This window comes from Pseudopipra pipra, chromosome 7 (assembly GCF_036250125.1).
Source record: "Pseudopipra pipra isolate bDixPip1 chromosome 7, bDixPip1.hap1, whole genome shotgun sequence".
Classification (NCBI taxonomy): Eukaryota; Metazoa; Chordata; class Aves; order Passeriformes; family Pipridae; genus Pseudopipra; species Pseudopipra pipra.
In genome coordinates this window covers 15,883,494-15,911,238 of record NC_087555.1, presented here as the reverse complement: position 1 = coordinate 15,911,238, position 27,745 = coordinate 15,883,494, and the positions used below count along the sequence as shown (strand labels likewise).

Here is a 27,745-nt window from a genome sequence, read left to right as displayed (position 1 = left end):
AATTACATATAAAAGGAATGTATAATTATTGAGCATTTACAAGTATAGGAAAGCATTCAAATACTCAGTAGCAAAATACAAAAGGTGCTTGGTGTTAGGAATATGCTCCAACAGATTAGGCAAGGAAGCTTCTGTCCCATTTAAATATACTACAAATATAAATGACAGTTGTACTGCATCCCTTAACTGAAGATAAAACAAAACAGTCTCTTCAAAACAAGCAAAATTATATATAAAGTTACCTATCAACACACAAAAATCTTAATGACTAGAACTACTGTTCTTACCTTTGTTTTCTAAGTTGCATATCTTCCATTACTCCTTGGATATGGTCCACATTTTCTTTGTTTTCAATGGTCACATCTTTTCCATAGGCCCATGATGCCTGATTAGATATCTGATCAAGAAGACTTTGACCTTTCTCACGCAAACCTTGCAAGCCTAAGTCTAACAAAACAAAAAGAAAAAAAAAACAGTCAATGGTCACTCTCATAATTTTTTTTTTCCCCCTCAATGGAGAGATAAAATGCAACAGAATCTGAGATGGAAGACTGGAAAGTGAAAAGGGCATTACTGTCTGTCTTTTACTGCCCTTTCCAACTCAAGTTTGAGTGAGCATTTGTCTATACTAACAAAGAACTAAGGCTTCGCTATTTTATGACCTAGCAGATAACAATAAAAGCTGACAGCAAGTCAGCTTTTCAGCATATAAATACCTAATTAATGTATTTCATCCACACAGTTGCATAATACGTAAAATATTTATCACAGCTAAGCAGCTGTAGCCTAAATGTTCTTCCACTGCTGACAGAAGTTACATCTGATATGGCTGATACACTTTTCTACACTGAGATTTGCCAACCCTTAAAATCTGCTGTTATATCTAATTTTTGGCAGCTCTACTATCTGTTTTCCTAAAGGAGTATCTCATTTATGCAGCAAACTGTTATATTCCAATCATTACTACTACCAGATATGATTTTGTTTCAAAGCTCGTTCTCCTACAACTCAATGAAGAACATGATCATTGCAGATCTCTCCAACTGAAATATTCAATTCCATATGCTTGACAGTGTAACAACATTCAATGTGCCATTTATTAACATATACGTTCAAAAGTACTACAAAACACTCGGTATAAGCATTCTAAAACGGAGTGGATGAAAATCTTAATCATCAAGGGTCAGTTCTGAGGACAAAAAGATCATCTAAGCACTATAATATCAAGATACTAAGGATGATTAATGGGGGAAAAAAGTTTGTTTGCAGACAAAATGCATGACAGCGGCATATAACAAATACATTTATTAGATGTTAAATATTTAGAAGAAAACTAGTTTCAGATCAGAACTACTATATTGTACTAAAAGTAGTTCAGTGAAGCATTATGCAGCCAGGAGAGACAGATTTTTTCCCCCCCAGCTTTTTTTGTTTGTTTTTTTTTTTTTAAAGAGAGTAGTGAGATTACTGCTTTTTCTCCTGTAATGTGTGTGCATCTGAAACAAAGAAATATTTTGCTTACCAACACTTTTCAATTTCTCTTCCAGTAGTTTTAAAGTTTGTTGAATTGATGCTCCATCTGCTGGTGCTACATCCACACACAACATTCCTAGTAAACCATCCAATTGCTGAGACAACTAAAACGAAGAACAACACAAATGCTAATATTTAAAAAGAAGTTTGAGCTTCAGATGGCTGGGTCTGCAATCTCCTAAATGTTCAGAAATTTCTCGTTTTAGAAATTTCTCTTTTCAGCTATAAGAAAATGAAAGTCAAGATGAAAGATAAAGGAGCCATCTGGCTGTAGAATTCCAAGGGCATGCATCCCTTGATAGTGGGAGAGTGGAAAGCCAAAATTCTACTTTCTTTTTTAAGACAAGTATATGAAAGGAGTATACCATTTTAAAAACAGAGACTATGAAAAGTACACCAAATTCCAGTTCAATTAATGCATGTACCTCTAATAAAAAAAAAAAAAAACAAGAGAGAGGAAAAAGCAACTTTTCAACTAGTAACACTTTTATTTAAAATATTATTGAAATGTAAGACATAATATAAAGTACTTCCCTTCTAAAAAAGAGGGAATGGATTTTCTCAGCATTTCAATTATAATAAATGATAACTTATGATATTTTCCAAGTGACATTTTATTTTCCCTCACCTCCCTAAATTTTTTTCCAATGTATTCAACGTTTACAATACTAAGGCAATAATATATTGATAGGTGAGCCCACGAAAAATGAAACAGAAAAACTTACATCCTGGGCAACGCTGTGGAATTCAAGTGCTGCTTGTAATAGATTCTGCCTGAATTCCAGCTGACTGGCCTGCCGGTAACACACATCACTCAGCTGTTGCTGCAATGCTTTCAATTCCACAAGGTCCTCCTCATCCCCTGCATTTAGAAGAGCTGCTATCTGCTGATTAAGCTCAACATAAACAGCAAACCACTCCTAGAAACACAAGAGAATGAAGCATTAAAAATACCAAATATAATTTTATTTATTATAAATGGCATATAATCAACTGCAAACTAATAAATAATCATATTGAAAAAGGAGCTCGTTACAGGTTATACTGTTATAGAATTACGAGATATCACAAAAGAAGAAGAAACATTCCCAATTTCAAATCAACTCAAAAAAAGTGCTTAATTCATTTTAATGTATGCACTATAAAAAAACTGGCACAGAAATATGGGAAGATCACAGGGCATGGCTACTAATCCCAGCACAAACTTCCACTCAAACCAAAAGAGGAACTCCACCATTTTTAAACAAATTGCTAAAGCTTAAATGTCTGGTCTACTGAGACAAAAGACCTTTTCCCAAGTGATCACCTATTACAAAAAGTTGTTGACAGGGCTATCTAGGAGTTACTTTCAGTGACAGGATTGAATGCAGGAGTAATCTCCTTAAAAGTTTAGAAAAAATACTAATGTTGACAAAGTGAAAGTAATCTCTATTTTCTGAATAAAAGAATGTCCATGTACAGAAACTTCAAAATTATCTTGTTTCTTATTTAAAGAGAGCTTTATACTACTCAATTCAAAATGTGCAGTTGTTTTTAACATGCTTTGATTACTGAATGCATATATGGGAGTCAGTTATGTTGTCATGGTGGTGTATTTGCAGAAGAGAATAGTTCAAATATTTAACAATTTTGGGAGATTTAAAAACAACTTGATACATCAAGATCACATTCACATCATGCATGACTGAGATGCTGGTAAAGCAAAACGTGTTTGCTCAACATCTCTTATTTTGGCCTACAGTGAAGTGACCTTCAAATGCCCTAGTGCAATGCATTTCTAGTGCTATGGAACAGCACCATCTATTGGCCTACAAAATCTGATCTAATTTGTATCCTTGTCATGCTCCTATTGGGATGTTTGGAGTTCTCCAAATTACACTTTCAGCTTTTGCATCATTTATCTACAAAGCATGAAAAACAGAGTACAAATACCCATATTCTGAATTTATTTTCCTTTTACCCAAAGCTATCTGCTCACAGGAAGGAACAGAGTGTGTAAAGACCAAGGAGGGGGGAAAAATAAAGGTAATGAAACAGTTAAATTAGAATCAGCCAAAAATTTAAGAGCAGAATAAATCTCTCATCTGCCCCAAAAGGGGAAACTAAGATGACATAATGTGAAAACATCTTCCATTGTCACACACATACTATAGATATATGGATTCAATACAGTCAGTTTACACAACATAACTCTTTCACATTCAACATACAAATCCAGGCTACTGAATGTAACAAGTCAACTATAATATGAGAAGTCAAAAAAATTATAGATTAATAATTTTTATATATAGATTAATACTTTTAGTTTTATATTTTATTTTACATATTTTATATTATATATATTTCCTTTTAGGTTTTATTTTTAGCATTAAAATAAGTAAAAGAATTGCAGTAATTGATTTGAGCAAACTATCAGTGAAATTCAGAGACCAGCAAACCATGTACAAAAATTATGGTTTTTATCCTTTCCATGGGAGAAAGTTAGGCACAACAGTATGTGACAGCTCAAAACCATGGAGAAAAGACCAACAGTTGCTCAAAACCAGCAGTTCTAATGTACTGCTCGTGAAGAAAACAATGAGAAAACAAACCTCAAAAAACCCCACTTAACTACACCTCCCCCCAAAAAAAAAAAACAAAAAAAAACACCCTATGGAAATTATTTTTTTTTTCACTTTAGAGTAAATTGAAGTGAAAAGGCCTATTTTCAAGACAAATCACACAGTTTTTCCAAATATCTGCAAAGTAGTATAATCAACAATAAATAGGTGATGAAAGAAAGCAAGCATACAAACTGTCAATTCAATTATTAGGACAGAAAAAAAGGAAAACAATGAGAGAACGTTTACACTCAGCTATTATGAAATGCTTAAAAATCAAAGAAGAGGGTAAAGCACATTTTTCCAGTGCTGCTGGGGAAAAAATGGTTTTAATCTCCAAACAGGCATCTAAATTTAACGTAGTGCAGTGGTCTCCCAATTATTTCTTTTAGTATTAAATAAAATATATATTTTCCGATTTATTTCTGCAAACTCTGCCAGCATCTGAGAACTAAGCTGTGTTCCATGTTGCCAGTGCTTTAGTGATCAGCACACTGTAGGCCAACCTGCAAACTTCAGTGGGATTTCAAGGACTCCAGGTAAAGAACAGTTCTCTGTTATAGATACCCAAGTGAAAACAAAGTATGTTCTATCTTGTTTTTTAGTTGCAGTTTGTAGTGCCAATATGACTAAAAGATACTGATATTTATTTTTGTCAATTAAGTAGGCAAAAGATTTTGGTTTTTTTTCTTTCCAATTAGGATTTTAACTGCAAGATGTTTTATACTTCAGAAGCTACTGGTTTTCAGAGTAGAACACTGCTTGAAGAGCTTAAAGGAACAATACAGAGGAGATGGGATTTACCTGATGGAACACAGACATCTACAGTATCCACTGCTGCATCAAGCAAGGAAACCATACTCAGTAGAGATGGAGTCAATAGAACTAGTGTAGTCTAGGGCACAGTGTTTCTCAGACTAAAGGTCTGGGCTTGTTTTTTTTCTAAATTACATCAGAAAAATTATAACTCAGTGACTATTTTCTTTGCCATGACTAAAGGGAACTTAGGAAAAGTGGACATAATTGTCGATGTCTACAACAAGAGAAGTCAGAAAAGAGGAATGGTACTGTGAGCAACACTCCCTTTGGGAGCACTGAATATTTGTAACCTAATTAATCATCTGATGCAAAGACAAAATTCTACTGAACCTTAGGAAGTATTCCAAATAGAAGCAAAGGCATCAAGTCAGTATAGATACAAAACAGCATCTTCAAGATTTCATTATGAACATAAAGTATATCTGACATCTTGATCAATGCAAGTACTAAGCCAGTTTCAGCTACTGGCAAATGTAGTCTAAAAAGGACAAAATTATTAAGTTATTCATCTGAGAAGTACAGGATTTCTCAGACATTTTGGTAGAGAGGAAAAAGTAAATTTATTCATCCTACTCAACATGAAAATTTAAGAACTGCTGTAACATACTAAATCCAAGAAAAATCACAGATAGAAATTAACATTTTTCTACAATGGAAAAGAAAATAAATAATATGCAAATAGAATGACCACATTAAGTTCTTAAACAGTTCAGATAATTTCCTCTGTAACCCATAACATTGTGTACTGCGCAAAGTTCCCAGATCCTCATAACCAAAATACACTCCTCATAACTGCATGAATTATTTTAATACTTGAAAAGGGTATGGGAAATCTCACACTGTGCTGACTCTCAATCTCTTCATGTTTCTGTTGCAAAGCCTGTGAAGCTCTAATGGAATCACCTATTCCCCACTGGGTTCTTAGCTGTTCTGATCCAGGTCCTTCAAGCCAATTGACTACCTGTCAATAAGATAAAGATGACAAAAATAAAGTAGCAAATCAATTATGTGACAACTGATATAAACAGAATTTTTTAATATAAGCAGAAACAAAAAAAAGTATATGTTTATGAGAAAAACAGATATTTTTTAGATCTCTGGAAGTCTTGTTGTGGAATCCATCCACATCCTCAAAAGTTTTAAGTAGAAACTACTTTTCATTAACCTTAGCCTGTCAGCTCCATGAAAACAGTGGCAACTAGGACAAGATTTTTTCATATACACACTTCTCATTTCATAGCTCTCAATAAAAGAGCTCAAAATACCATTTACATGAAAATGGACCTCTTGTGTTCAAACAAGATTTTTTTTACCCAAGTGATTACAATGCACAGCTGTATTTGACCTCACACCTGAGAGCTTTCTCCTTATTTTGCTGAATATATTAACAGTCAAATACACAATATATATTTATTCCAAAATTAAATTTACACGTGAACTTAGTATTTTATATATTTATGTCTTTCAATTTGCTCTATTCAAATAACAGAAACCTGTTACAGAGTTTTAGTGGCCACAACTCATGGAATATGTCTTTGCAAGGTCACAGCAGTCCAACTCTGGACTACAGTATTGGATTTCTTTTATTATTATTTTGAAACTATTTCGTTTGATGTAAATGTTATTCAGAGCAAAACAGTATCTCAAAATTTGGGCTCCTTACACACATTTGAATAATCAGATATCTATGGAAAAATTTCATGATAATTTTTTAAATATCTGGAAAATAGAGACAGCTGCAACAAAACCTAGAGCAGAAGTCACTGCTAGAGTCCTGGAGTAAGGAAATGCAGGAATACCTTCACATTCTGAACCTTAATAAAAAGGCATAGGAAGTCGGCTTCCTCCCCTCAATGTGACTTTTGTTTAAACATGGATGACAAAATAGCTTCACACAGATTTTCAGGAAATACAATACAATACACAATGTAACCCCATAAATATGAAGACAAATGAAACAGGGACTAATCAGACCATTTTTCTAGTGCTGTTAAAGTACAGTGCAACAGTAAATCAAGAATGATCATCACCATTACAGACAGTCACTGAATTCACCCCATTTTTCAGTCATTATGTAACTGTCTTCCCACTGCCCTTTTCTGCCCACCCCCCTGCCTGCCGCCCCCTTTCAAAGCATATATTCTTTGCTCCAAAGGCATCCTGAGCTTTCCTCACTTTAATAATTTCTAGGACAAATTAAGACAACAGTTCTAGGATAATTTTGTTTAAAGAGAAACTTCCTGTTGTGCTCAGCACCTCTGCACAGCTGCTGCTGGTTAAATATGGAACTGACCTAGAAGTGAAGGCACTCAGATGTCCCCCTGTAAGGTCAGTGTGGCCTGGAAAACTTGCATATGGAAGTGACAGTTCTCATGCAAGTCTGAAACAGTGTGCAAGGCTCCTGCTTAGCAGTGCCCCCTGTGACCAAGACCACCTCCCCATTTCAAGTTTTCAGCAACTACTGCATTGCCTCTGCAACTTTAGCTTAGCACACAGCTGTTCTTGTGACAGATGCTTGAACTGAGCAGAGTTACTACGGGACATGCAGAAAGTAATGTAATTTTTCATGAAATGCATTTTTAAATGGTTAATGACTAGACTCCTGCAAAGCCTCACATTAATTTTAATTAATTAAGGTTAGAAAAATAGTAACTAACACCTCTGCCTAAGGAGGGACAAAGCTAGAATTTATCATAACATACAAAGCTGCTCCCAAGCAGTGTTTAGAAAAACTGCTCATCAGAAAACATCTGAAAATCATTGTCATCTTTACACTGCAGAATTAAAGACAAAAGAAAGGGAAACAAAACTATTGAACAGAAGTAAGGTAATTAAAAGGAGAGGGCAGGATAGTGAAGGCACAAGGGAAGAGAAGCGGCTATTGATAAGAGGCTTTGAGACAGGAGTAAGAACTAAGCAGGTCACAGTAGGCAGAAGCAAACAGTGAAAATGAAACAGGAACACAAAAGCAAGCCACGAGTGGTAGCAATACAACATGCTATACAAAGAATGAAATAGGATGTAACTATAAAGAAAGCTAACAGAAAATCAAAACACTAAAGAAAAAAAAATAACAGCAACACCGGGGAAAAACTCTCTCTCTGTACACCCATTCTAACAGAAAATACTGCAAGCATGTTATATGGCAACTTCTGTTTGTTTTGTCAAAATAAATTCCGTGGCCTTTTGCCTTTACTGGTTTCCTCCAGCACATCATTAGCTTCTTACTTTTCATCTTTAACTCCTTCTGTTAGCCTGATTTTCTCCTGTAAACCAAAAGGAAACTAAATAATTTCTAGATTTAGTAAGTTTTTCCCAAATATTTGTATGCCACTTAGAAAGCTTTTAAATGCACTTTATAAAACTCATTAGTTTTACTGTGTACTGAGACTCAGTTCCCCTGCCATGTAACATCCATACTGTACACAGAGCAAACAATAACTATTTCTACTACAAATATTGCAAAATGAGGCTGTCATGATAAATAAGTCTATTTAAATGCATTAACAATGTCAGTTTGCCAAAATATGTTATAAATCAATCATCACAACTTTAACACAGCAAAAAAAAAAAATCTCACCTGATTATACGCACAGCTATGCTGATATGTTCTACATAGGACTATTTTAATCTCTTTTATTTTTATTATTTCCAGCTCAGCATACCAGCAGATGACATTTGCTTTTTAAATTTTTTTATAATAATCTGAATTACTACAAAATGAACATTATCTCCTCAGTAGATTTGTATTTTCACTCCTAGATAACACAAAATTAGCTAGGTTTTATTTCTGCCCATATCTGAAATGCTGTCAAGTGGAAGTACTTGACTTGCACTCCTCATGCCTTAGAAATGCCAGTGCTGGAAGGTCAAAAGCAATATCTATTCCATTAGATTTTGCATATTCAAACTACACAGAATCTTAAAAATACATAAATCTAATTTCAAGTGATAAATACAAGAGGAATAAATTAATTCCATTTCCTCGATTTTCTCTAGTGAGAGTCTGCTGAGATGATGTTGAAAGTGCTAATTACATGCCTGTTTCCTAAGGACCAAACCAATTCATTATGACCTTTAACACAGAATTGATTAGGAAGTTTATATTCATTCTTGTGAGGGTATCCTTGAAATACAGAGAGTATAAGCACTTTAACTTAGGTTAAACTACAAAATATTAGACAAAATAAGGAATAAATAATAGCTTATGTTCAGTAACAGGAACTTGAAATGACATAGGCAGGGGAAGGTTTTCAACTCTCAAGCAAATTTACAATCACACGTGTAATGTTCCTCTCTTTGCCAACAGGTCAAGCATTTGCCCCTCCAACAATGCAGCCACACACTGCCACAGCACGCAGCAAAGGGACAACATGAAGGTTCTTCAGCACAATGGCAAGAGAGCACATTTAAAATAACCTCCACATATGACAACAGCCTTGGGAAAGTCACTGTGGTAGCCACAATGTAAAGCACTGAGTAAAACTAGCACACTAACATTTGAGGAGTGAAGGGAGGCACTAAGGGCTCACCTCTAATTTTTAGTTTCACAGGAAACACAGTCTGTGACTCGAGTTCAAACCTCTGCCTCACAGTATTCAAGAACAACTCCAAGCTTACCTGCATTACCTTCTGCTGAATCTCCTCCAGCTGTGTGCGCTTGCTTCGTTGTCTACACACTTCCTGGTAGCGGGTATATTGCTCTCTGAGTGAGTCCAACAGCTTCATGACCTGTGGCTGAGCAAGCAGCTCATCATCCATTGGAGACCAGGAGACCCCTCCATCTGAACCATTGAATCGACGCTGTTGTAACTCAGATAGCAACTCATGACCTTTAAGAACACAGGTAATGATGTGGTTAATTTAGATTCAAATCCACCCCCCCCAAAATTAGTAGTAAGTATGCCTGCTTGTAAACCATCCAACAGTGCATTCTTGCAGCTAATGATCTTTCATGCATTGATCACATTTAATGATATGGTTTTCATGCAGAACTCTGGTCACAGTTTGTGGGGCTGTATCAGTCATAAAGTAGAAGAAAAGAAAGGTGTTATATTTTAGATATATAAAAGAGATACTGTGAATAACATGCAAATTGACAATAGCATTGATTAATGTAAAGAAACAATTGCAAGCACATTCCGGAATCTTAAAGAACTCTAAGTATTCTGATTCTTCAAAATGGTGAGTAGCATCTGAAGTATTTCTCTCAAACAATTTATTTTCTTATATTAAATGAATGCTCTAGAAGCACTGAAAAACTGACCATATAATTTCTCTGTTGTCTTTCAGGATTTTTATAGCAAGTACAACACTTACATAGAGAGTGTGGAGCTGAATACTATTTTTCTCAATATTTTGCTCTTACTTCTCTCGCCTTTTTCTTTGTGCTCTTAAGCACCATATCAGGGTACAGGCTCTCTACACTGCAATGACTTTCATATATGCAAAAATAGTATATTTTGACTAATCGTCTACTTAAACTGTTTGAAGAATGTTATTTTTAAGTTATGTTAAAGTCTTCAGGATGTAAACACCATACTACCAGTAAACCCAGATCATCAATTTGTTCCTCAACAGCTCAACAAGTTAAAATAAATCAGTGTTTGGTCACTAAAGGTATGTTGGTGTGAAAGTGTGCCAATTCAAGATCATCAGTTCTGCAGGTCTTAAAATGGTAACATGCCAGTTCACTAAAAGAAAAAATTACCACTTGAGTAATTGTAATACCTCAAGGAAAATGCAGAAGCATAAGACTCTAAATTCAACTGGTATTATTTAGACAATCAAAATGCCCAGAGCTTTGGAGATTGCAGCAAACAAGTTTAAACTACTCAGCATATATTACTGTGAAATGAAAATGTTTTAAGAATTCAAATACATTTTGCCATACTATAGAAACAAACATCTTGGATTTCATCCTTTATAATACTACACGGATAGCTTCGGAGCAAACAGACTTAAAGGCTTTTACAAGATATTACAGTTCTACTGGGATAATTTTGAAATTGTATTGTTTCAGCAGTAAAGGATTACCATTTTTCAAGGTAAAAATGTTTTTTTAAACTAAATCCTTATCAAATTCTAAGAACTATATATGTGGATTTGGAACTTGTGAAAGGAACAGTACTTGTAATTATGGAAAACAGAAGCCTTTTATCTAAATCCTCAGTTTGTTAGTATTTATCCTTAGGAGATCGAAATGTTTAACTGGGGAGGGTTGATTTTTTCCCCCTCCCCCCCTCAAGATTTCAATACAGTGACTCTAACAGAGAAAGCTTGCCTCTTAGGAACTTCCATGATTTAATGGAAGTTATGAAACTTAGTAGCTAAAAAAAAAATTCATTATGCCATAATTAAGAAAACAGAGAATGCATATAAACTAATGGGCTCAGGAGCCATCTGCTTACACAAAATTGAAGTGTTGTTTTGTCCAAAAATCTTACCATTGGACAAGGACACACAATTAAGCTAAAATCCAGTGACAGTGTCTACAGACAGTTCATATTTTAAAGAACTTCAAAGACCAGAGTAAGAAACTACTGTTTCACCTTTTAAGTCAAAACAGTATTATCCCACTTTTAATAAATTTTTCATGGAGGGGGCAACATAAAGCCAGTAGTTCTCTATGACAAATGCTACATGTGATTCACACATTAGTTTATAGGAGGCCATAAGGTAAGAATTCTGAACACTCAGACTCTGATCACCACCTTAACTTTATGCTTTCTTATTCCAAAAAGGCACTGATTTAAAAACAAATTTCTAGTCTAAATTGAGTCTATTATACTTCATTGTCAATAGGAAATTCACCCTAAAACCAACATTTAATGCTGAATGAAGAGTCTAAGCAGCAAAGAGTCAGTATGCTGACTGTATGCTTCACTTTTCTGACAGATGACCAGTTCAGAACTAGACTGATGTAAATTGTTAGAATTGTGCAGGAAAATCCAGTCTGTACTGTAACCATTTGGTGGCTACTGAGACAGACTCATTCTATAAGGCAAACATATTGACATCATCTAGACACAAAGCATTCTCAAAATTAAACATTAGTTACGGTAATATTGTAAAGATGTTAGTAGGATTGTAAAAATATGTATTTAAAAAGACACATTTCAATCTCTTCCATTTCTTAGCATCACCTTTTTTTAACCCAAAGATTACATTAAAGGATAAGCTTGTCACATTGTGAAGACGGCTAAGATAATTATTGTGCCCTCTGTGCTTTCATTTGGGGCTTAAAATGAATTATGTCTCCTTACTCACCAACATTCTAGTTTTTTGACTTACTATACCTGTCTGCAATACCGTCTCAGGATCAACTGATGGAAGGAAGTTCAAATCTATTGATCTTGAAAAAAAGTAACAAACAAATTATTAAAATTTGTATTACAATAGCACTAAAAACTTCAACTAAGGCTAGAACTACCTGATGGTCTTAAGAGATCAAGCTTCCTCCCTCACTCAGTGAAGTCCTCACTTTTTCAACTCATTGAATCAAAACAAAAGTGGAGCTGCATGTACTCAAATAGTCAAATGAGCATCATCTACACAAAGACTCGTGTATCTTCTTGTATACATTATAAATGTTTAGAATTTCCTTACGCATTTCAAAATATTTAAGGCATATAATATTTTCCATACTTGGATTTCAAATGAAATTTTATAATCCAAAAGGATTGATTTCAAAAAGTGAATCACACACCTCTCTCTCTCTTGTTGAGTTCCTTTATCACTTCCGTTGTTAATTAGAGCAAGTTCATCCAGTAAAGATGTTGATTCTTTCGTGAACTTTTCAAATACCTAAGTAAGAGGTAGGTATTAATTTAAGAAAATTTTAAGTAGCTGTATTGAAGGCCTCAGTGCAAATTTATCCACTAGTTCTGTAAGTGTACTTCAATCCTTACACAGTGTAATTATTTCCCGACATTCAGATGGTAGGGTAGAAACCTAGTTTTGTTAAGGGAACAACTAAGAGTACTAAGATTCCTTAGGGAGATAGTGAGTATAACTAAGGTGGACTGAATTCTAAATATTGAAAAAAATGAGATTACTGCAAAGCCTGTAAGTTTTTATGGACATATTTATTCTACATCTTCATTTAATCCTTTAAGAATCAAGGCATGTTACACAAACGTCTGACAGCTCACTTGAATGGATTAAAATTTTGTGAAGATTTCAGCTCCTAATCACTATTGAAATGGACTATATTGTAATGAATAAGTAAAGAAAAAGAAAAATGTATCATATTACATAGAAATACTATATAGAAAGAAATACCCTCATCAGTTTCTTTGAACACAGGGGCTTCTGATTTCAGATAAGAAGGCCTGTACAGTCAGACACTGGGTACTGTTCAGATAATGCCTATGTGCCTGACTTCTGAGGGTTGGTTTCAGTTTTGCTTTTTAACAAAACTGAGCATGATTGGGTGCCTTAAGTGACAAGCACAATAACTTCCAGGTCATTTTGGTGTTATTAAATTAATAATCAATAGCTTGCCAGTGAACTTTCCTTAACTTATCTAGGACTACTTAAAATTTCAGGAAAACCGAAAAGGATCTGAGATGGACAAGTCTTAAAAGCCAATTTATAAGAGTGGTTTACAAAATACAAGCTAAATTCATTTGCTAAAAAAGAAAAAAAAAAATCCATAGCACGAACATGTATAAACAGTTGTAAACTATTTTTCAGCTAGTACCTTAAACAACCTTTCTGCTCACTTGTCTAGTTTCAGAATTCAGGAGTTGCAAGGATGAGATTCTTTATTAATATACAAAACAAGTGAAATAAGCCAAGAGAGGAGAGACAGGAGAAAGACATTTTCAGTTGTAGTCTGAACAAAACATAAAGCAAAAGTCCCAGAGAGAGTGGAAGTACTGTTCTTATAAATTTTATGAGTGCAGGAATAGCTGAGTAGAAGCCAGATTTGTGTATATCAAACCAAAATGAAGGAGAGTGACATTAGATTTCCCTTCCTTCCCCTGTGTCCAGGTGCTCCCAATTTCAAGCAGAGAAACAAACTGCATTGCCCTAATCCACAAACACATAAAGCCCATGCAAAGGCCAGTAGAAAAAAACCCCACACAGTAGACGATGCTTTCTCTGCCTTGGGTGAGAACACACAATTCACTAAGATTCAGCAAAACAGAAACAAAAGTGGTGAAAGTCCTCAGACTCCATGAAGGGGGGAGTACTGCTGTGAGATTGGCTGCAAGGTACGTTTGAAGGCTTTAGGTAGTTGCAACACACTGTAGTGTATTCCTTGTCCAGGATCCCACCTGGAGATCCCAGATGAAGACACACATTTTAAGAACAAATTGCATGGGAAAGGAACACACTGTTCCATTGGAAATTAAATACTGTTTTGAAAATTCTATTTAAGTAACTGAAAAGCAAGTATCCATGAAAAAAGATTCTGGAGAGCTATGCGCAACTGTTGGCAGTTGCTTACACAATTTGTGTCTATTAATGATTTAAGGGTGTAGTTGCTCATAGACATTTACTGCACCTCTATGTACTGGAGAAGCTGCACTGACAGAAGTTTTCATGTAGGACAGTTTAAAACCTAGCTCTTAGTCCACAGGAGCCAAGAATTATGAAATAACCTTGGAGGATATACAGACTCCAAGTATTTTCTCCTTGTTTTGGTCTTCTCCTACAGCAGACAAACAATTTCCCTTTGTAGCAACTATACCATACAGTCAGGTTCTTCTAGAGTTAGTGTAAGAGAGCTTCATTAAGGAACTTGTTGGTTCAACAAATTGATTACATTAGCTTTATCATCCCTTGATGACCAGTGTTAGTTATCACAAGACTATTCATGTTAATGAACTGCACTACTACACATATGCCAATTTCTTACACACTTAGTAGTTCCTACACAAATAAAAATCTCATGGCTCAAGAATGAGCCGTTAAAAAAACCCCAAATAACAAACCCCAAAACACAGATAACTAACCAGCCTCTTATTCAACCAGTCCATGTGATCGTAGGTGAGAGTTCCTCCAAAATCTTCTGTCAGTTGGCATGGTTCTATATATCGTGTCAGCTTGTTAGCCGATACTAAAATAACCTGCAACAATAAAATAGGTAACTTTTAAGTAATGCTTATATTTTCCTTAAGTATCTGAGAAGTTGGGTTAAGTATGTCTAGAGATACTGAGCAGATCTTTCTGTGATTCAGAGAAAGTGACCAAAGATTTTACTGTTAAATGCTTAAGTGAAATATGGCTGGTTGCAGTTAACTTGGGCCTAACTCACAGGTAATTCTCATATGCAGTGTATATCTCATGCATAATCCTGTAAGAGCATCATCTCTACCACCTTGTCTATTTACAATAGGAAAAAGAAATGTGTTACCTGGATATCTTTTTTTCTGGTGGGAACTAATGCTTCATGATTAAGTCATACACCATGCAATCCATTTTTAGTGAATATAGTAGCAGGCTATCATACTGCAAAGCACTTAGTATTTTTATCACTCTCTTACAATACTTTCGATCCCAGAGGTAAGTTTGTGCCGTAAAAGTTAAGTGCCTGCATTTACTGAGCAAATATGCTCAGCAAAAGTTGTACCCTTTCCATGAGTAATCAAAAATTCAAATCTTAGTATGCTTAAAAGCTCGTGTCATTCACCCAGGAGACAAATCTAGCTCATCAACTACATCAGGAAATACAGCAAGACATAGGTCTGCTGCTAGGCAGAAGACCAAATTCTTGCCTCAATTTCTGCATTCTAAAGGCTCCTGGCTGAGCCTTATTCACATAAACGAAAAGTTGGCAGCACAGGTTACTTCAATGTATGATATGCTAAGCATTGAAAACCTGTGGAAAAAAACCCCAGCCTCTCTGTGGAAGCAGACATATTGGCAATACATACCCAGAAAGCAAAAAAAAAAAAAAAAAATGGAAAGAAAATTTTGATAACCCATCAGATCATTCACATATTTTTGCAGGGGACAAGAATATGTGGAAAGAGCCAACTGGAAAGAGCCTTCTATTCCAGCTCCATGTTCCTGCAGACATTGAAACTAAAGAATTCAGAGTAGTTCCAAACAAACAGTCTATTATTGTACAGGAAAATCTTTCAGCAACATCCAAATATATCTATTGTCCTGTACTCTTAATGGTACGTAGCTGCTGTAAATGGAATTAGCCTGTAGTTTCTTAGAGTAATGCCAGCAAAACCAAGATGACTCTAGGTCCAAGAAGGAAGAATAAAAAAAAAAAAAAGAAGACATTTGCTCTTTTGGCACACATTTATATTTTAGGTCATTTTTTACATTCTCTTTCATCTTTATGAGTTCATTAAAAAAAAGAAGAAAATTAATTTTGGTACTGAACTGAGGTAAATAGGGCAGCTGGTCTAAAAAAAACACAAATAGCTCAAAAAAATGGAGGGACTGTATTGAGACCACTCATTTCTGATTTTAATCAAGATCCTTCAGGAAGGAGAATAGGTAAGGACTATGCTTTGTAAACTTGTACCAGGGAGACTTTCTTTTAAAAAAAAATTTCTCTTGCAAAGCAAAACCTCCATGAAAAATATAATTTAGCAGTATGAGAAAAATAATCCTCTGACAAAAGAACCCACTCAAAAATGAGATTTGGTCAAAACCAAATTTCTTTTGCACCTTATTAGAAAAATTTGGAAAAAGAAAAACTTCCACCTCATTAATAATAAGCCTTGTTGTAACTTAAGACATTACTTCAAAACCCATTCATTCTCTAGGTTTCTTTTTTTTTTTAAACTGTTTCTTTTTTTAAACTGTTCATTGACTGTTCACCAGGCTAACTGCATAAATCCTGTCTGAAGACTTTCCAAAAAGTAAACAAATATTTGAATTTTTAACTAGGTGGTAGCAGAAGGGAAGGGTCCTGAACAGAATTTAGCTCTTGCTCTAGACCTAGACTGGTGCAGTGCTAATTTAACATCCTTAATATGCTTTACATTAGTAAATTAGCTTTGATATTTTCTAGATGTCAGAAGTGCAATTTGCTTCTCTGAAGCTTCTGAAATAATGTTTTGATCAGCTACTACAGGTTAATATTCCATAAGCACACAGACCAATAACCAAAGCAAACAAAAATGCTGAAAAATGGTAGATGCGATGTGCATCATGAAGAGACACTTCTTTTCAAAATCCAATAACAGTAATTGTCTTTGATCTTTTGTGAAAATAAATGTGAAATTATGATATCCTGAAAGGAGTTTTCCCTTATGAACTAGCGTTCCACCTTTGCCTTTGAATGCCACAGTTCAACACAGGTACAGATAAGTTGTAAAAATAGAAATAACCCCCTGTTTGCTTGCAACTGAAATGATGTTTTGGTTTTTAGGTTTTTTTTCTGAAGTAATTTTACTATGTTGACTCTAGAAAAAGAAAAAAAAAAAAGCTTTCTTAATCCAAAGTAAAAGTCTTTAGACAGCAGATTACAATTGGATGTTAAAATGAACAGCTTAAACTTCCCAAGGGCGAAACAAACAGATGGTAAAACAGAAAAAAAAAAAAGTCTAATTTATTGAATCCTTAAATCTTTGCTTCCCTTCCCACTTGATCCACCCACTTCCAACAACAGCTACAGCTAATAAAGCTGACAGTGGTAGTAGGTTTCGAACACGTCCTTTTTGCTACCGACAAAAACAGCCATAGAATCATCATCTGCACTGAGTTCTTTTTAAAACCTGGAAGTGTGGTAAAGCTCTCTTCCTTACTCTAGTCAGCAAACTTGCTTTGTAGAACACTGGCCTGCTAAAACATTGTGAAAGCCTTTGCAGAAATTACTCAGAACAGTGCTTTGGGAAAAGTAGAAGTGCTGTGTTTTGTAATAAAATCAAAAAACCTTTTTAAGAACTGCCAAATAAAACAAAAAAACCCAAACAAGCAAAAACAAACAAACAACCCCCCAACAAACAAACCCGAAAGTCTGTACTACAAAGTCTTGTGCCTTAACTGCAAAATTCTATAGTTCAAGAGTCAAAATATATGGTTTTGACCCATGCAACATGTATCTTTTGTAATAAAAGTGCTTCAAATACTGTTTGCAGAAAGCTGACCTCTCTCTCTGCATCATTTGCTGTTTTCTGCAATAATTTTCATTGATCATCTACAAGGAGAAAGAGGCAGATGTTCAGATGAGAGAGGAATTCTGGATATTCAATAGGAAATGCAAAAGTGCCCCCAAAATGTTAAATACATCCATCTGAACTTTCTTTCTTTCTTGAGGGAAGTAATGAAAGAGCTCTTTAATTCAAATGTCACAGAGTCAAACACAGGAGCTATCTGAAGACAGGGTGCTGTAAAACTTCAGTAACAAGGGGCTTTTTTATAAGTGTGTAATATCAGAGTAGCCAAACTACTGAATGAAAATAGGAGCAGTTACTTTCCAAAAGAGAACACATCCCCTAAGAATACAAAATTTGAACAACTGAAATCTAAGCATATGATCATCTGAGCTAAGTAAATATCCGCATTTATCTTCACAGCTTGGTATCAATGAGTAATACAGTCCACTTCTGGGATAAGTTAAGAAAATTATCTAAAAAAAATGGATAGTAATATTCTACATCTATTATTAGAGCAAAATTTTTATACTTAGAAATAGGTACAACTACACTGTAAGGGGACTAAATCCTATTTGTAATCTCAGGAGTCAGGTCTTAAAAATCAGATTTGGTTTAAAAAAATAAATGGTGTTTTCATTTAGAAAAAAAACATTACAATTAACTGGCATTTACACAACACTGTAAGCCTAAAAATACATTCAATTTCCCAGAACAAAAAAAGGCATTCCTGGCAAAATAATTTATGAGAACAGAGAACATAATGCATTACATCCACATATCTATATTGGGCGTAATTTGTTGGTCTGGGTTTGGTTTGGGTTTTTTTGTTAATTTTGGGTGGTTTTTTTAATTTAGTTTTTTTTACATGTCAAGCAACCTAATATCCAACAACCAAAAAGTTTGATGATGTTCACAATACTTTCTAAAGAATTTTTACCAGGTGTGCTGAGGTACTGAGAAGTCCATATGGACCGAATCCTAATTGTTTTATAAAGCACAATCAAATCAATATTTGGCTTTTTTTTTTTTGAAAGTTAACTGTGCTTCTTCTCCAGCAAACTCATCTGCTGGAAAAACTTCAGTATAGCCTCAACTATTTTCCTAGTGATTTTGCAAGAATAACTATGGCACTCTAAGCGACCAAACATAGCTGCCCATATATCTACTCTGACAGTGATTCATTGCCAGAGAACTGTAAAGTGAAGACTTCCTCTTTCTAAGGAGAATAATCCTATTTTTTGATGCTACATACTATTTCAATCCATTTTTGAAATACATTTAAAAAAAAAAACTGAGTAGCTTAAGGTGTTATTTGTTAATATGGAACAGTAATTTAAACAGACCATTTTCTTTAATTTTACACCAAGAAACACAAGTTAAATATTTATCTGGCCAGTATCATGGAAATCTGGCCCACTAGAAACCCAAGAGCAGCTAGCAGAATCTAGATAAACAGAAGACAAACTGTCAACTCCACTCCCAGTCACTGCCTCCTTCACTCATGGTTTTACCCACTCATTCACCTTTCCCTTCAGGGCTCATGATAATCAGCACATTGTCCTTTTTCCATCCCGGAGAAAAGAAAATAGGCACAGATCCTGGTATTTTCCAACACACCCTTTTTTAGGACTGAATTCAGAGCATGATGTAAACGCAGGCTTATGGGCTCCAGCTCCAGAGACAATTCCCTTATTTGGCCCACATTTCTAAAAGAAAGGACCCATTGCCTCCAGCAGCAGCAAAGATACATGCAGATGAGAAGAGAAATGCAGTTAAATATAATTTTGATAGAAGACTGGAACTCCTATATGCATTTTTGGGAAAGTCCATGAAAGTTACAAATTTTTTTGTCTCAATCTTAAAACCTGGTTTTCCCTTTCTCTTTTTTTTTTTTTTTTAATTTCCTTGATTTCTTATCTCCCAATCCTAAGTGAACTTTAAAGATTTTCTCCATGATTTCCACAAGGATAAGGATAGCAAGCACACTTTCTTCCTCCCTGCTCTCGACAAACCAATTTTCAAAGTACTAATCTAATACCTAACTCAGGCTCAGAGACCATTTTTCCTCCAGGTTCCTTAAATGAATGGCACACACAAAATAACCCCACCAGTCTGTCGGTAGTTTTTGAACTGTGTACAAATTTGTACATTTCATCAATTTGTATGGTACATTTTTTTCTTCTAGTTATGCTAATTGTCTTCATATGAAAAGCTCGTGATCAAATACCACACACTACAGCTACTAAAAGTGATTTGTTTCACATCACTATGCGGATACAATAAAAAAGCAAAAAGCAACACCTCTGAACTCTCCAAAGCACAGAAATTTTTATACTAAAATCCTGTTCTTCAATCTTTTAAAACATTAACAGTATTAAGTATTGCAGTGTAATATATGCAACATTTTGGCTGAAAGACAGCCTTGTAGCAATTAAGACAACTCTCCTGTTACGAAGCATGGCACAGGACCAGATAAAACTGCTTCAATTAACAAACACATGAACTGGTTGCTAATAAAGGAGGAATAAAGTTACAAAGAAAAATTCTGCTGGAAGACAAATGGCAATTGTCCTCAGGCAGGTCCAAAACCAACAGTAATACCAGAAATAAGGACATGCACTTTTACTTAGCTGAATCAGCCCACCTCTTTGTAGTTATCCACCCAGTAGCCCCTTTGATCTCAGTTCCCACATTTACTTTCAGTGCTTTGCAATGCATCATCACCACATCACACTCTGAAGCAGAGGATCTCTGCCTCTGAACAGAAAGGAAGGCACTGTTTTTTATGGCTTCATATGACCATTAAAGCAAGTATTAAGCAAGATATTAAGAACAGATAAGGTAGCAGGAAATAGGAAGTAGATGTAATGCCCCATTAGAAATCACAGTTACACAGCATTTACTCCAAATAAAATGTGATTACACCCAAGTGAATAAAAAGATTTCATACTTTCATTTCAATTTTACATCATATTCATTTCACTGGTACAAAAGCAATCCTGGATTTTCCTAATAGTTATGCAAATCTGATCCGTGATCCGAAATACAAGTTGGGCATTGCTTTGTTTTTACTGCCAGTAATACAAAATTATGCAGCTGTAGATTTGTGCATGAGTTAGAGCCTTCCACAGCCTTAGCAGTGTCTTATCTGCACTCCTATCCAAAATAGAGGAAAGACATACTACTGTCTCTAATATAAATATTAGTTGGAGCACAGAGAAGGTGGGTCATTTTCACTGAGACAATTTTCCTGATTGCAACCAAGTAATGAATAACCAAGAGAATTAATGAATAGCGAAGAACAAAGGCTTGTCTAATACCAAGGGTGAGTCTTCAACATCTGGGAAAGCATGTGATTTTTCCTACTCTTCTCAGCTTTTCCTGTCCTTTAATGAAGAATGCCATTTAAGAATATGACTTACTGAACAGAATGAAAACCAATCAACCAACATAAACCAACAAATTGCAAGATACAAGGAAAAGCCATGCACTAGGATGGTATCACAGTCTCTTTAAAAATATCTATAGCAACTCTATACCAAGAGCTGCTCATGGTCCAACCTCGGCTAGATGAAAAGTTGATGGCAGCCCCTCATGCAAGCAAGCAGTCTCACCCTGTTTCAGAAGGGAAACTCAAGAGCAAACACCTATTAACCAAAATGAGAATTCAGCAATTACCTGTTATATTATACATACATATGTATATATATAATTCAAGCATCTGACCTGCCCATGCATCAAGCCAAGATATAAGGAGGCATCAGAAAACAAATCTCAAGTTTTCCTCTTGACTACTTTTCTTGCAAGTGACATACTTTGATACATTTGCACAAAGTGCCTCTCCTACTTTAATTATATTCTTCTTTCTAAAACTTTAGAACTATTAATTTAAGAGAATCTTAGCTCAAAATTTCAAGTCAGACAGAAATGTTTACACTTCAGTAATAAAAAAAGAGTTTAGAAAGAGAAACCAAAAGGTTTAGTTACATAACTCCAGTGGTCTATGCCAATAATGCCAACACGATCATTGGCACAGAACACACTTAGTAAAATTACTGAGCTTGTTAAATTAAAGAATTATCATTTAATGACTGTTAGCCAAACCTCAAAGTCAAACAAAAAATCCATTTATTATTGCAGCCATGTAAAATTATCCCTGCTTCGTTAATATATTTTCTGTAGGTTTTCTGCTTATTTGTCTAGAAATGGATTCTAGCTGAGTCATTTTGAAGAGAAACCCAAGAAGAGGGTTTCTCTTCAGTTCTAGAGGACTGACTTCTAAACTAGTACTACCATACACGAACAACTGATGTATAAAATTCTTTTAGACCACAACTTCAAAGACTTCCTGAACTTGTCCAAGCACTATATTTACAGGTGTGCACATGGGAAAACACAGCCTAAATCAGACAGTAGTCTTCTAAAGAGAAGGCTTTGCCATTACTACTGCTGCTCTCTAGAATGAGGTATTTTTTTACCTTATGTCCTGAAAGAATCTGTGTGAAACTGAATATTGCAAACTTAAGTCATTTTCTAAACAGCAGCTCTTAAATCTTCTTTTTGACTACAGATGGTTAGTTCAGACGCTTTTTAAATTCTCATCTTGGATGTGGCTAAAAACAATAGGCTAGTTTATAGAAGGTGGGCACCACTACACTCGTGTTTTTGAGTAAAGAAGCTATGACTGGGCTGCTGCTACATGCCAAACTTCAAGATGGAAATAATCTATGATCACAAGTCTGCCAGTCCTCTTAAGGAATTCAGGTGACAGGATAGACAGACTTCTGTGAAACCCAAAGTGTTTAACTGTAATGGAAGTCACAATTATCATAATTGGAACCAGTAGCAAAATTTCAGGCACTTGACTATCTTTTTTACTGAGTATCTTCCTGACTACAGACTTTCAAACACCTAAGTAGCTGTTCAGAGATTCTTTGGACTGCTGTGCTGAACTCAGGCTACTTTTCAAACCTGTCTCTAAAAAGGTATTCAAAAATAAAATATGGTCTTCATCTATAAAATAAACAACCTGAAGGCAAACATGCACAATTTCCTTACTTGTAAGATTTATAAGTAGATCATAAAAAAATAATGTAATAAAAGGAATCTTGAGGTAAATAAATAAATAAATAAATACATAAATAAATATTTGGACACCTCATTGAAAAGAGGTACCTTACCCCTTACCCCCACACTCCTTCAGAGCACTTCCACTTGCAGGAATTCTTTCCAAAAATGAAGCCACCTATTCTAGGTAAAGTCTGACACAAGACTTAAGGACAAAATTCACATGAATTAACAGAATTATATCCAGATGATAGAGAATTTCTTTTTATATTATTTAGCAGTTACAAAACTTTTCAGCTGGCACCTTCCAATTCTCATTTTCCCTGAACTAAGTGTTCTGCAGGAATATTCAAGAATGTTATAATCTCACCATCAGAAAGAATTACACAGCATTGGTCAAGATGCAAAATGCTTTTCTATTAAATCTTTCATAAAGAAAACCAAAAAAAGATGCTAAGAGTTTTGTTATACAAAACAAGTAGATATTTTAGTATGTGATGAGCAGAGCAAGCTTGAGTTCAAAAAAGATTAGCACAGAAAATGATTGGAAAGATTGATAATACAGACAATTCTCTAAAAAACATGGAAAATTGAGGTTTCCATTAACCTCCACAACAGATATAACAATGGAACTGCTAACGTTAGTGTGTAGTCTCTTGTACACACTCAGCCTCACAACTAGAACAGTATCAGCTTATATTTGTCAAACTGAAGGGACCTATAACCTTTGTTACTACTGTAAAAGAACTCAAAAAATGAGAGATGCATGTAGTAGCAACAAGATGTTTGTCAGAATTGTTACTACTCATATAGTGATACCATACAACATGTACCTCCACAGTTCATTACAGAAATCATGAAGAATTTCACACTAAACCCTGTACAACCATTTCTTACTCAAATCATCCACAATATGTATCAAACAACCTTATACCATTGCTCAACAAAGAATTAAATGGCACACATTTCTAATTTGAGAGCTACTTCATTTAATACTCTTATTAAAGAGGGAAGAAGTTAAAAAGTCACAGTGGTTTGTTAAGGATATCCACAAAGTATCTGGAACAGAACTAATTTAAAGACATCTTAATTGTCATCCAGTATTCGAGAAACAGTAATTTTGACTGAAATAGACAAAAGCCCTACATACCTCAAAGCCAAGTCTATCTTTCTCTTTCCAAAAACAGAAATGTGTAACCTTCTTATCCCAAAATTCATCTGGCTTTACTACACAAACAAGTGACACCTCAGCTGGAACAACATTCTGTAAAACAAATGAAAAAATAAGTAACACATTCAAGATTACACCTTCATTTACCACATTTACATTTCATCATCTATTCAAGAACTTATAAACTACAGATAAAAATTAAAGTAAGTCTGCTGCATCTATGTCACCTATTGGCTCCATCCTGCTTTGTAGCAGATTGCACTGGATTTCGTAGCAAAACTGTCAGAACTGAAAAGAAAATATAACCTCTTTACTTTCAGTCCTGAGGACATTATGTTAATTTGAAAAAACATGCATTATTGGCTAGGCTTAATTTTATTTATGGCATTTTATTAAAAATTTATTATTAAACCCAAGGCTTTCCACAAATGTTATTTACCATGCAGAAGGAAACAGTAATCATAATGTCAGAAAAAAAATCATATACGTTGTTACCAGATGACATGTCAAGATTAGACCCTATACTTCTCTAGTATGTATTGCTTAAACTAGAATGAAAGGGCTGAAAATTGACATTTCAACATATTAATTCATTACAATATTACCAGTAAAACATTTCTCAGCCTAAACCAATAATTTCATCTACTAAGCTGATTTTATACTGTCACACTGAATGTATATCAAGGAACAAAGACTCTTGATTACTCCCAAGGCATCAGCTATAGCAGGAAGAGTTAAATAATCAGAGTAGTGATACATAGGTGATACAATCCATGTGATTTCTCTTTAAATATTTTGGTTTATTTATAAAAATATAATTCAAGAAAAGTGAAATACTTCCAACAGAGAAATCAGCACCAAAACCAAAATTAATTCTTGCACCATTTCAGTGAATTTGCAAAAATTATTTACAAGTATAAAGTATTTTGAACATAGAAGTGTTTTGGGAAACTATGTATGTTGAAGCAAAGAGAAATCTCACGTGACCTACAAAGAGAAATCTCATGTGATCTGCACAAGTGATCAGTTTACATAGAAAAATGTTCTTTATTGTTTCCTTCTCAAACTAAAGATACAGATGTGGAACTTATGTTTCTGCAGGCTGCACACCGGCAGGATGCGTGCTGAAATCGGAGCATGGGCAAACAGCATCCTTCCCATCAGCTGCAGTTGCCACCAAATGTCACCCACCACCTCACGCTGGCTGAAGCAAAATCTCAGACAAGACCATAATCTGAATACAGTGGATTCAAATACTGTAACTCTATTCATAGGAAAGCCATCTTAGTCAGGAATAGGTGAAAGACACCTTGAAACAGACTTCAAAACCCAGAAGCAATAATGACCAAGCAGGACAAAAAAATAAATATGAAATTACTTGTGTTTGACACACTTTCTGAGGCATCACCTAGCTCTGAGGAAAACTCCTCTGATAAAGAGAAATCATCTGTGCAGTAAGAAAGCCAGTAATTGAGGTGCTCTATTGTATTAGGAGTGCTGTATCTTGCATTTTCTTTGACCACTGAGACCAGAAAATAACATATACTGTTCAGCAGAAACAAGACTATTGTAAAACCACAGTTTTGAAGAGCTAAAATAATTTTTTTAAACAATTTATTTAATTGGAAATTGTCACTTTTTTTTCCTTCTCCTCCTTTTTGTAGCATTCAGAACATAATTTGTGATTTGAACTGTTATGCACAACAAAATCAACTATATCCTATTGCCAGGGAAACTGGGTAGTACAGCATATTGCATCAGAACCTGCTCAGCTACATTATCAGTGTGAACTGCTGCCCTGCAGACATTCCTACTGCTCATAGCTGGCAATGCCAGGAGCATATTTCTGTATTTTTTTTTACTAAATTTCTGTTTTAGAAAAAGGTCTACAATTGTGTGTTCTCAGCAATAAAGAATTTGTCTCTCACTTGAGTGAGCTGTATCATCTGCTTTTCAGAATTTCTTCCTGCACAGAACTCTGTCACAGAACCACATTTGGTTATTTTAGAAGACTATAAAATATCTATATCTCAATGAAGAAATTACGGCCTCTACAATAGCACAGTTATTGGGTTCACATCTATAAAACTCAGTCAACTATGAATGTATAAAATTTATTTACCTGTAGCATCAACACAACTGTCTTTACCACGTTCCACTGAGACTTTCTGCCATCCACTATCACAGTGAATCCCCTAGCTTTACACTTCTCACTAAGAGAAGAAAAAAAATTAGAAAAACAACATTTTGAACAAGTGTCTTATCACAATGACTTTGGATTTCAAGCTCATGTAAAATACAACTACATAGTTTTTTCTTTATAAAAATGCTGTCTTACAAACCTTAAGTCTACTTATTCATAAAATAACTTTGAATTTTAATGCTCCAGCATATTAATAGAAACTGCAAATTACAATTTTCCAGTAGCACTTGTATTTCATAATAGAAGTATTTCTTTAAACTTTAGCAACTCTGAAAAGGTTTCATAACTATAAACTTCAGAAAAGCCTCAGAAAACAGATCAATTTACAGTGTTGTATAGAAGACAAAGGGATTTGAGTTTTCACAAGGTTACTTCTGAATTGACACAGATTTGAGGATAGAGCTACATATCACCTGATGCATATCCAAACAGAAAACCATCTAAACATGCTTAAATTTCTTTCCTGAACAAATGAACTAGGAATTTCAGTGTACAAAAAGCCTCTACAGGACAGAAGCTTTGCATATAGATCTACAAGAAAGAGTATTTTAGACTGACATAATCTCTTTTCCTTCTAATAACATTTGAGTCTGTGTATACTGCAACAAAAAAAAAACCAAAAAACAAACAAACAAACAAACAAAAAAACCCCAAAACAAAAAACACCACCTGCTAAAAACAGCTGCAAAGCCAAAAGTTCAAAGGTACTTCCGCTCAAACACCAAATGGGAGAAAACAGTGAAAACTTTCCTCTCTGTGCATTTCCACAAAAACCTTCCCAGCTCATTTCAAACTGAGGCTGGCAACAAGGTGCTCACGACAGCTGGACAATGTTCAATGGTGGCAGCAACCTCTGGATATCACCAACATCTGGGAAGCGTTACCTTCTCACAACCAGTACAGGAGCATCGGAAAGCGGACATGGAAGTGAGCCCGTGTTTTAGCATTAGTTATCAAACCAGATATCATGCCCCAGGTTGAAATTTTTGTGTCTGGCAAAGTTATAAGTAACTAAAACCCATTACATTTACATGATGTAGGAAAGCATTATGTAATCTTTACTACCCAAATCTGCAATTAGAAAACAAAGACATTTCTGCGATCCTCTTAAAAATAAAAAAGCAACCTGCATGTACCAGTAAGCATTATGTTTCACACCAACAAATTTAACTGTTATTTATTTCATGTTTAAGCTGAGCTTCATCAGGTAAGGGTGGAAGACAAATTTTTATCCTAGAATTAAAAAAAAAAAAAAAAAAATAAGGAAAAAAGGCACCTT

General features: G+C 34.8%; 1 protein-coding gene across 5 annotated transcripts in view; it reads right to left on the bottom strand.

Moving 5' to 3' along the window:
* Positions 1-27,745, bottom strand: part of SESTD1 (SEC14 and spectrin domain containing 1) — a 54,408-nt gene that overhangs the window by 8,565 nt on the left and 18,098 nt on the right. For 4 of the 5 annotated variants that reach the window (XM_064660718.1, XM_064660720.1, XM_064660719.1 and 1 more), the window contains 10 exons: positions 26,386-26,476; positions 24,243-24,356; positions 14,918-15,031; positions 12,661-12,758; positions 12,251-12,306; positions 9,573-9,784; positions 5,791-5,913; positions 2,259-2,453; positions 1,523-1,637; positions 288-447 (listed from right to left, as the gene is read on the bottom strand). In XM_064660718.1, the coding sequence (XP_064516788.1) occupies positions 288-447; positions 1,523-1,637; positions 2,259-2,453; positions 5,791-5,913; positions 9,573-9,784; positions 12,251-12,306; positions 12,661-12,758; positions 14,918-15,031; positions 24,243-24,356; positions 26,386-26,476 (1,278 nt within the window). The remainder of the gene's footprint in view (positions 1-287; positions 448-1,522; positions 1,638-2,258; positions 2,454-5,790; positions 5,914-9,572; positions 9,785-12,250; positions 12,307-12,660; positions 12,759-14,917; positions 15,032-24,242; positions 24,357-26,385; positions 26,477-27,745) is intronic. The other variant, XM_064660722.1, reaches the window with a different exon arrangement.